Raw genomic sequence first — 12155 nt, forward strand, 5'->3', positions numbered from 1 at the left:
TACTAGCCAGAGAGTGGTCACCAAAGTGAACTTTTTCCCCTAACTATCATGTCGTTTGCACTTTTCTAATGTATATCAAACAAACACGTAGACGAATAATTATAATGCCGTTAAAGAAACTTTATTTCACGAATTTTCTTGCCCTTTATCGGGTGATAGTGTAGTAGAGTGGGGCCTAGACGATAGAAACATTTAAAACATGATCAAAAACGCGAGCGCGAGTGCTTAGGTAAAAGCGATACGCAGTGCGTTTCTTTATTAAAGCCATATTATATATAACATTTTCATACAAAATAGATTAGTATTTCTTTGCCATAAAATATGTGACCATCCAGCACCAGTGAGCCCTGAAGTCGCCAATCATCATTTTTGAGATATTCAACCAAAATATTCTGCTTGAAATTAGCTTTAAAATGATGTATATCATGTCTATAGTACTTGACATTCAACCATACGACGTACGTTCGCGTTGAGTGGAGTAAATTTGAGCAAGAAATCCAATCGATATTTCTGAAGTTGCCGTTCCAGTTAAAGTAAATTTTCTAACTTAATTTCGCAAAATCTCTATTTACGCGTCCCGCACGCCGTGTTATGAACATCCGTTTCCATAACTAATTTTTCCATCGTAATAATAAAATGACGGTTCATGCGTTTGTTCAAAATCTCGGATTTTTCAGCTGCAGCACCTAAGGTTTTGATTTCTGCAGGGTATGTTGGTTTAATTGACCGAGTTATATAGCCAAAAGAGTACATTTTGAGTTTTGATGCTTCGAAATAGTATTTTTCTCTCATCGTATGACACTTTTGTTGTAATATTGATTGAGGAATGTGATATGGCGTGATTACAGTAAAACTGTTTACGGGTCTATATAACCAGGCAATTGCAAAACCAGTAATACACAGTTGAAACAGATTCATCAGGATCGTTCATAGTTCAATTAAGGTAGAAAAGGTTCTTTTTCAGATCCAATTATTCTGGTACTTACTCAGAAATATTTCAATTCCTATCAGGAATCTTGATCACTCTGTTGTGGTGTTTCTAGATGTTTGATGAAACGGCAACACTGTTTGGTCTTGATGACGTTTCCAAACTTCTTGGTTGCCGTTTGTTGATGAGTTGATCGTAGATCTTGTCTAGTTTGTAAGCCCCCTCGTCTTTGTTCATGGTGTTATGCCCCCTACTTCTTATCCAGATTGCCTCCTTCAGCCAGCGTGTTGTTTTGTCTGCTTCTTGGTCAATGATCTGTGCCTCCTCCCACCCAATTACGTGATTTTTTGCTGCTACATGTTCTGCTATTGCTGATTTGTGAATTTCTGATGTTGAGGCTTTTCTTTGTGCCCTAGTAAAGCTTTTTGCACTCACTTTCTCAGTTTCTGTTTTATGTTCTGAAAGTCTTGTACCGAACAAGCGACCAGTTTCACCAATATATGTTTTGGGACAGTTTTGGCACGGTATTTCGTAAATAGCCTCTGCTGTCTGCAATGGGTCGCGTTTGTCCTTAGGGTGTACAAGTAGGTTTCGTAGTGTGCGGTGGGTTTTGAAACAAGTGGAAAACCCGTGTTTCTTGAAAACCCTGGAAACACGTTCTGACAATCCCTCAACATAGGGAATGACCACAAAACCTTTGTTCTTTTCTTTACTGTCATTGGAAGGCTTTTCTTTGGTTTTGGATTCTCTTTTCTTCTTTCACCTTGTTGATGGTCCATGCTGGGTATCCGCACGTTGCGAGTGCTTGTTTGATGTGCGACTCCTCTTTTTGCCGGTCTTCTGGCTCGGTGACTATACTATCCTTCCTGTCGAGCAGGGTACGCACTACTCCTAACTTCTGATGAAGTGGGTGGTGGGATTGGAACTGTAAGTATTGGTCTGTGTGAGTTGGTTTCCTGTATATGCAGAGCTTGGTCGTGCCGTCGGGTTTCTTGATGATGAGAGTATCTAGGAATGGTATGCTGCCTTCCGATTCCTCCTCGTACGTGAACTTGATACTTCCTGTTGGATCCACTTGGTTGAGATGTTCTGTTAAATTGTCCACTTCCCCACGCTTGATGATCTCTAGTACGTCGTCTACGTACCTCTTCCAGAGCGTCGGCTTACAATTGAGCGGTGCTGTTGCGATGGCTTCCTCTTCCAACCATTCCATAAAGAGATCTACGGCGATCGGACTCAGAGGACTGCCCATAGCCATGCCTTTCTTCTGTTGGTATATGCTGCCCTTCGAAGTGAAGTATGTTGTGGTTAAGATGAACTTGACTAGTTCCATGGGATCATCAACATTGAGAAGTGTCCTTTTTTTGAGATCAGGATCTTGCTCCAATTTCCGACGAATAAATAAAGTGATCTCAATCGGAGTGTTGGTGAAAGGGGACACCACGTCATGAGAAATGAGGCATTCGTCTTCCTTGATGGTTACTTCCCCTAAATCGTCGGCTAACTGCTTTGAGTTAAGCACATGGTGACAAGAAGTGCCTACTATAGGGCTTATGATGTCCGCCAAAGATCGGGATACATTGTACCCAATCGAGCCTGTATAGTCGATTATGGGACGAAGTGGGGTATCCTTCTTGTGGATTTTTGGACTGCCGTATATCCGAGGGACAATTTCAGCAGTGGGATACAGATATTTTTTGTCCGCACTATTTATCTTACACTCTTTCTCGAGTCTGCTGAGTATAGTCACCAACTGCTTTTTATATTTTGGTGTAGGATCTTTGTCAAGTTTAACATATACACTGGTGTCATTCAACATGTCAGATAACTTGGTCTCATACTCAGTAGTATCCATGATAACGGTAGCTCGACCCTTGTCAGCACCTAAAATCTTGACAGATTTCTCTTTCTGAAGTTGTTTTATAGCAACTCTTTCCTCTTTGGGTATGTTTGATTTTGGGGGTTTGGTAGATTTAATAGCCCCTACAACCTCTGATCTGAGTTGGGCTGCGACACCGCCCAGTAATTTCCAGCACGCTTTCTCACACGCGATGATGTACTCATTTGTTATGGACGAGTCTACACTGTCCGGGGATATGGCAAAATTAAGGCCATGGCTGAGAGCTTTTTCTTGCGTATCAGTAACCTTGAATTTAGACATATTTACTACCCAACGTTTGAGCTGCTTACCGCTTAGATCTACATCGCCACCAACACTGCCTGTCATGGACGGAACACTTGCTTTGTTATTGTTAAGCTTCTCTCTTTTCTCCACCAGGCGATCGTATTTACCTTGCTGACGGGCGCGGACATCTTGGAATGTTTTCTCGCGAGATTTGGCGAGATGTTGAGCGATGTTTGTTTTGATGTCGTCCGGGAAACCGCGGGCATTTAAATCCTTGTTTAACTGAGATTTCTTACGATCTAAATTCTCAAGCTTGTTGTTTTGGAAGAGCTCTGGAAGAGGTACGTAGACGACGTACTAGAGATCATCAAGCGTGGGGAAGTGGACAATTTAACAGAACATCTCAACCAAGTGGATCCAACAGGAAGTATCAAGTTCACGTACGAGGAGGAATCGGAAGGCAGCATACCATTCCTAGATACTCTCATCATCAAGAAACCCGACGGCACGACCAAGCTCTGCATATACAGGAAACCAACTCACACAGACCAATACTTACAGTTCCAATCCCACCACCCACTTCATCAGAAGTTAGGAGTAGTGCGTACCCTGCTCGACAGGAAGGATAGTATAGTCACCGAGCCAGAAGACCGGCAAAAAGAGGAGTCGCACATCAAACAAGCACTCGCAACGTGCGGATACCCAGCATGGACCATCAACAAGGTGAAAGAAGAAAAAGAGAATCCAAAACCAAAGAGAAAGCCTTCCAATGACAGTAAAGAAAAGAACAAAGGTTTTGTGGTCATTCCCTATGTTGAGGGATTGTCAGAACGTGTTTCCAGGGTTTTCAAGAAACACGGGTTTTCCACTTGTTTCAAACCCCACCGCACACTACGAAACCTACTTGTACACCCTAAGGACAAACGCGACCCATTGCAGACAGCAGAGGCTATTTACGAAATACCGTGCCAAAACTGTCCCAAAACATATATTGGTGAAACTGGTCGCTTGTTCGGTACAAGACTTTCAGAACATAAAACAGAAACTGAGAAAGTGAGTGCAAAAAGCTTTACTAGGGCACAAAGAAAAGCCTCAACATCAGAAATTCACAAATCAGCAATAGCAGAACATGTAGCAGCAAAAAATCACGTAATTGGGTGGGAGGAGGCACAGATCATTGACCAAGAAGCAGACAAAACAACACGCTGGCTGAAGGAGGCAATCTGGATAAGAAGTAGGGGCCATAACACCATGAACAAAGACGAGGGGGCTTACAAACTAGACAAGATCTACGATCAACTCATCAACAAACGGCAACCAGGAAGTTTGGAAACGTCATCAAGACCAAACAGTGTTGCCGTTTCATCAAACATCTAGAAACACCACAACAGAGTGATCAAGATTCCTGATAGGAATTGAAATATTTCTGAGTAAGTAATAATTGGATCTGAAAAAGAACCTTTTCTACCTTAACAGTAATACACAGGTAATACACAAATTAAAGTAATTAAGCTCTATAACCTATATGTGACTGTACACGACGAATGAGCCGTAAATTCCTCCCCGGGTCAATTTTGTTTTATTCCATGTTTAGAAAATATACATCATAAGCTTTAAAATGGTATATCATTTGACTTCAAACGATATCCAGAAGCGGGTTATGGTATCTTAAACTTTGCTCCTTCAACAAAATGGTAGTTTTTTTTTCGTTTCTACATGTGTCCCTTTTTCCACATTGCTGGCAATAAATGTCGAACAGTCACATTTAGCGGTCATTTCAAATCATCCCCAAGCCAACGAGGTTCATGAAAGTTCTCTCATTGTTAATTGTTGGTTATACAACCTATACAAAATACAATGCCTGGTAACCCACCACTTGAACAGGATTTAGCCAAAGCAAAGAAAGACAAGGACTATTAAAAATTCTATAGCCATCCATGATGCAGTCATGTCTACAGTAGAATTCATCTCGACCTTTGCAGGACTTAAACCCCATTAAAAGCTATTAAACCAAGATAACACTCATTGAAACAGCTCAACTGATTAAATCGGATCTTCTCTGGTTGTGCACATGTGTCTGTTTTTGCATGTGCGATATCGTATTATAGCTTCAGTTGGGTAACCGATTATAAAGGAAACGGAAGGACACAATGGTATGTGGACCTTTGTTCACGAAATGAGACAATGCTCTGCTTTTTGTTAACCAGTATTCTTGAAAATGAGCAACATAATGATTGTTGACTTAACACAGTTTGGAAATAATTTCTTCATATTTTTGGTGTTATTTGTCGTTTACATATCCTTCCTAAAACACAAAAGTGCGACCCTCTCCAAACACCTAAATTAGCTAAAATTTAGGACATGTTACAAAACTATATTTTCTAGAATTTCATAGAATAATTTAAATGTAGCTTGTACCGTTTTTTTGTGGTATCCTTCAGAAGTGAGCGGTCCGATACCAATATTTTCGGTCAAATCTCCATTCAATTAACACGGGGAGTTGGCTAGCTATGCCTTGCCCTCACTCATATTTTACAAAAGTGCGACCATTTCTGAACATCTAACCTAGCTGTAATTTTAGGTCATGTTAGAGAAATATATTTGCTAGAAGTTTGGAGAATAAATTAAATATTGGCTGGTTATTTTTCACACAGTGATGTTAACTAGGCAAGTGTCCATTCTTCCAACATACATCATTTGTAGAGGTCACGCGTCAATGGTGAGAGCACTGTGTATTGTGTATAGGAAAACGGACAGTAACTGCAGTATGCTAAGGTAGAAGCTTATTAATCTCTTCAACAATATGATTATTGATTGGTCTATCAAATGAGATAGATATCGCGTCAACATGAGGTACCGATGAATACGACCGTCATGCGCATTTTACACTGTAACTCAAAATACAATTTAGGACATTTACGGCTCATTCAAGCTGTACGGTCACATATTGTAAACAGTTATGCACATTTTTACTTAGCTTGGGGAGGGTTGTTTACACACCCAGCTAGCTATTGATTTTCAATCCGATTCTTCTAAGGTATTTGTTATGCTATCCGATTCTTCTTTCTTTCTGGCCACAAACTTCAAAATGCTCATCCTCTTACATCTTACACCCTACAATTACATAACTTGCACCTTTGTATCGGCTTTATCAAGTGCCCATAGGGTGTAAACAGAATAGGCGTCAAGGGGCATTTTCGGTTTATAACCAAATACCTTCCCAATGTTTCTTTGTCACATATTACATAGCACAATGATGTCACTTGCACACATGCATTTGCTATACCGAATGCCCATAACTTGTACAAAGTATTGGGGTCAAAGGTCATTAGGGGTAAAATCTTACAATTGCATTATCTGGACATCTGTAAAAAAATCTCATGATCAGGGGACCATTTTGCAGGGGTCGAGTCAACTAGGTAATGTAGAGATAATTTAAGAAATGCATTTTCTGGACATATGTAAGTGGTACGTGGCTCAAACTCGGTGATAAACTTAATGACCAGGGGAATATTTTGGAACATTTTGCAAGGGTCAGGTCAAAGGTTATCTGGGGTCAAATCTTACAATTTCATTTTCTGGACATCGGTAAGGGGTATGGGGGCATTTTAAGTCTGTGATGCCTTTATCTTTGAGATGCCAAATATGCTTAGATAGTTCGGTCGAATTTGCTTTAGATTTCATTTTGAAGTAGTGGCCGATGTACTACGAGGGTTGGTCAATAATATCCCGCAACCATTATTTATCTCCGCACATGCATGACTTAGATGACTGTTACTTACGATCAATGAAGTTTCTACCTTTGTCTTTCAAAACGCACAACAATTAGTATCAGAGTACCTTTAATTACGTAATCTCATTTGCATAAAGTCATTGCTATATGTACACTGACATTATTGTCAACATTGGCGAGAAATTCGAATTGGTTTTGAGGAACGTGTAATAAAAAGAAGCAGAAGTAAGGACCAAAGTAGTTAACAAGCCTTATTTTTGGTATGAGATAATCTGAGTATATTCAATTGATAATTATGAAAGAAGAAATGTATCCGTCAACAGATGAGGAAAGGGACCGTCTTTGAACTTCACCAAAAATAGGCCTATAACAACAAGCAAAAATGGTGTGAAAATCGCGAAAAAGAGCCCACACGGCAGACGAAAGAATCCAAATTATCTCCAAAATAAAACAAAACAAAATATGGTTATTGGTATGGTATTAGAGATCATAGTCAGGACGATAGAATTTGTTGCAACAAAAATAGAAATATGCGCATGCGTTGATGGTATGCATGATTGAAAGTACCAAAAATGTATGAAAAAAAAAATTCATCAAAAACGCGCTAAAAATATGACTAATACAAGGTTTGCGGAACAGTAGCTGTGTGAGTGAATTGCTATACCAAGTCTTATGCTAAAATTAGACACACCTTTCGAAATTCAAATTTCTTATTCAATATAGATCCTCTCTATGGTGTGCTACTTTAATTACAAAAACAAGACTTTTTGAAATTAATGGTTCATTAAGAAAGAAATGTTTATGGTTTCACCACTGGGACCTCCCTTTTTTATAATCAGTAGATACCCAATCAAACCAGGTACCATTGGTTAAATTTTGTCATCGATAAATCTTTCTATCTCTTATTATGTAAAGAACAATGGGTGATAAAGCCTACTCAAAATTGGAGATATTCAACACGATTTATTTTCTTTAATAAAAATTGTATATGTCTAAAAAGAGTCCAGCAGTATGCCTATGTTATCGGTCTATAAAGCTGCAAAAACCGTGCAGATTCTATACTTTTATTCTCGAGATATTTGGAATTATGTAACAATACCTCAATTTGGCGCGAGATTTTCTTGACTACTTTTCACCATAAATCAGGCAGTGCCCATACGCTATTGTGTTTATGCTAATGTCATTACGTAATCAAGCATTCAGCATCGCTAATACATATTCGTTTTGAAAGACAAAAGTACAAACTTGAATTTGGCGTAAGTAACAGCCATCCAAGTCATGCATGAGCGGAGATACACCATAATTACGGGAACTTATTGACCAGCCCTCGTATTTAGTAGGCTCGTAAAAATTTTTGTTGTTGTGGGAGTTGATTATGCTAGAGATGTTTTCGGAACACGTGTAGCAGATTTCACTCTGTGGGGAATCCGCAGGAAAGTTAGTCTTCAAAAGTTTGGAAAATTCTTTGCCTACATCCGTGGTGACATTTTTTGAGTATTTTCTCGTCAATGCTGATTATTTGAATCATGATTAATAAGAGTTTGTCAGAGAATACAAATTATATGATGCAATGTTTAAACTTTCCTGTGGCCAACATCTAGAAAATGCGGCCGTCTTTAAGTTGGCCGCGCCGTTCCCAGAAAAAAATTGGAAGTCCCAGAAAAAAATGATAAAAAAAAAAAAAAAAATAAGTTTAAAAAAATGTTTGTACCTTACTGGTATTGCATGTATTCAAACCACCCAAGGCCAACTAAACCCTTGCCCTTACGGTATACCCAAAAGAGAATTAGGGTAGACAGAAAATCAGACCTACATTTAATGTTTTTAAATGCATGAATGTGTTTATGACGTTTTAATTACCTTATTTTGCCTCATTTCATCGAAATTGTTATTTTTATTGCTAACAAAATAAAAGAGAAACCTTTCATATAATTTTGGAAAATTAAAAAAAAATATTAAACGACCGATTTTGAAAAAAATTGGTCTGTAATATCATGAATATTGCCTCGAAGGTGTTTTTGCATGTATTGCAATAATACAGGGTGTCCCAGAAAAAAATACCGGGCGAATGAATTTGGACGTAAGTCGAGAGATAGACATCAGAATCCAAAAATCTAAAAATCGCGAAGAAATGAGTGATTACATAACACATGCCTTGAATCACTTCATTCCAAGTTTGAAAGAAGAAAGATCATTCAACACAATGCGCACTAGTGGTTAGCTGTCAATCTGCTTCATATTTTGTTCAGTGAAATCCTTTTCTTTTTAAATATTCTTTCTTGCAAAACATGTAATTAGGTTGTGTTCAAATTTGAAAATCTCCACGATATTGAAAATGAAAGCTTGCATGTCAGATGATGCTCAGTATGCTCGTTAATGTTGATATATAAATGATGCATACAGAATTATTGCATACAGAATTCCAGCTGGCTTAAAATCTTTCTCACACAGATTAATGTTTTTGGAATATATCCACGAAATTGTAATGCAAAGTCTAAATCTTTCAAAACTTCAACATTAATTGTCGAATAGTATCAAAAATCACATGCAAAGCTGTAAAGCACTTCATCATTGTCTTTCTTGGCTCAAATGTTCTTTGGAAAGTTAAAATGTAATATATTTGCACAACCTAAAAAATTAAAGTTGGAAAGCTTCCAATTGGAGAAATCAAAGTTTTCTCGACTGCAAGATCAGTCGAAAATGTACGTTTTCTTATATTTCGGAGGTATATTATAATATTAAAATTGAATTTTTGGGAGTTTGACCTACTACGATTTGGAAGAGGAATCGCTCTGAAGCAAATCAATGAAATCAATTGTTGAAAAAAATAGTACCCTCCCAGTGATAATCTGTAAGGTCGTGAAGATAGCAATGGAAATATAATAGCCTGCAAACCTTCCCCTTTTATAGGCGCTATAACTTTCATTGGTCTTTATTCATGTTCTAAAATGTTAGATTAATTGATAATTATTATAAGTTGCTTATTAAATTAAACACACTTCACAATAACATTTGTTCCAGAGACATTGGACTTTTAATTGCAATTTCAAATACTAATACAATTCAAGTTAAGCTTTCAACAATACCACTAAAGAAGGTCATGCAAATAAAATCGTATGTGTTATTTAACCGTAGAACTACGAGGGGTGTGTACCACCCCCTAATATTTTTTATCCTTCATAAATAAAAACGCCCATTTACGCCCAAAATACCTAAGCTAGTCGTAGATCCATCCTTTGCGCTCATTTTACAGTGGACTTCGGTTATATATATAAATGCGCTTTTATAAATGCGCACGTGGCCAGATGGCCAGCGCCATATTTGCATTACATCACTGTCAATCACTAAAATGGCGACCATTGAGGGAGTGGCTACAGTTGTGACCTTGTTTCGTGGCCAGCACTGTACTTACTTATTATTTTATAAATATTATTTGTTCCCCCTTTCGGCTAGGCAAAACCCACCCTCTCCCTTTACACTCATAAATTAATTGTTTTCTTTTGCTAAGTCCTTTCCGTGTAAAGTAAAACTTTATAAGCCGTTTGAACCAAACTGAACAAAATTGACGTATACAATTACAATATATAATACCACGACAATAATGTGTATGACGATCTAACTTGCCGAAATAAAAGTTTTTAAATCAGCTATATCTAGCTTTTCCGTCGTTAATATTTTTTTTCCGTAATGGGAACCCCAAATAAATAGTTTATGTTTCGGATCAAATTATTTTGCCTTTTGCAATAAATGCCACTATTTTGCAAAAACAATTTTCCTTGCTACCTGTCATTTTCGCCTATACTTTTGCGTGTGGAGTTTGTGTACATCCGGGTACCTTACATCATTGAACACGGTATGGCGACTTGCAGATTTCACGTGCGTATTTTTAAAAGCGCATTTATATATATATATATACCCGTATATGTCCACTGCTTTAGTGATAAAAGTTTACCCCCAGCACCTTACCCGGTAGTAGGACCGGCCATAAAGATGACCATAGAGGGAATTGGTGAGGCCTCAAGAATTTTCATTTCGCTCTTGTGAAATTATTCCAAGAGCTACTGACTTTTTACTCATTAGTGAGGTGAAAATAGTCATTTCCTTTTATATTTAGGAGAAAATTCGTTGAAAATCGGATTTTTGTAGATTTTTTTTTGCCGAAAATCAATTTTGGCTATACTTTTGTACATAGCCAGAATTTCCCAAATTTGCATGGGCGCCCTCACATAATGACGTCATAGCGATATTATGTGGGGAATGTTTGTACTTTTGTTGGTATCACTGGATAGAGGGGACCCATAGCGATACATTAGTACCACATAATAACGGTATGACGTTAAATTGAAAATTCGGGTGGTTGTCGTAGTCCGTGTTACAAAATATGGCTCATTAGTTAGGGTTAATAGGATTATTAGGGCTTTGTCGAACCAGAAGACCCCAAACATCCTAAAACCTTAGCATAAATGGTTCGGGCGCAAGGACGCACATTTTGATGACAGATAAAACACCATTGAGGTGGTACACCACCCTTCGTAGTTCTGCAGTTAATAGGCAAATAACTTACGAGTGAAATGTATTTTCCTCTACATCTAAATAAACTTTACGAATAAAATTATGCTTTATTTTGAATACTATATACAATAAATGAATAAGATATGCTTTCGTTTGACACTAACTATATTTTGTTTGACTATAATAACTAACGATTGCAGACATCCACAGGTGATGTGTTCAACCTGCTTGTAGTGCAGCGGGATATATTCAAAATTGTTTTCACTTATTGCTATGGTAGTTAATCCGATTTATTACGTAACTTCGCAACAAAAGAAGGTTAGTCACTTTGTATGATGTGATAATTGCTGCTTATTTATTGTTATCAGACGACGGCCCTTTGGTAGATGATGTACGATCCCAGGACTACTTCTTGTTCATATCTTCATTTAATCGGAACTATAATTAAAAGACACATAAAACATCAAGAATTTCATTTCCTAAAACAGTAGATACAATTGAAGACCGAATCAAAAAAGACTAGTTTGCATCTGACGGCAGGGTAAAGGCGCGACGTTATTGCTTGCTAACCTGCGCAGTACAACATTTTTGGTCTAGTTGGCAGGAAATCAGATGCAAACTACAATTCTTTCTTTCTGGCAACCAATTTCAAAATATTTCAAAATGCTCTTGCTCCGCTAGGGATTGGCCGATTTCAACCATACTTGACCCAAATGACCACTGGGCTAGACCAAACCTTCCATTTGACTTTGACCTGGCGGTGACCGTTGACCTTATGGCCAAAATTGTTGATTTCACAAAAAATGCCACTCCTTTCACAAATTACATGCAGTGATCATGTGACTCATGCATATGAA

General features: G+C 38.0%; 1 protein-coding gene across 3 annotated transcripts in view; it reads right to left on the bottom strand.

Annotated features, from left to right (window-relative positions):
- Positions 1-9797: 9797 nt before the first annotated feature.
- LOC140162716 (uncharacterized) overlaps positions 9798-12155 on the bottom strand; it is a 42332-nt gene continuing 39974 nt past the window's right edge. For all 3 annotated transcript variants that reach the window (XM_072185999.1, XM_072185998.1, XM_072186000.1), the window contains one exon: positions 9798-11736. In XM_072185999.1, coding sequence (XP_072042100.1) covers positions 11723-11736 — 14 coding nt within the window. In that variant the 3' untranslated portion in view covers positions 9798-11722. The remainder of the gene's footprint in view (positions 11737-12155) is intronic.

Source organism: Amphiura filiformis, chromosome 10 (assembly GCF_039555335.1).
Source record: "Amphiura filiformis chromosome 10, Afil_fr2py, whole genome shotgun sequence".
Lineage (NCBI taxonomy): Eukaryota > Metazoa > Echinodermata > Ophiuroidea > Amphilepidida > Amphiuridae > Amphiura > Amphiura filiformis.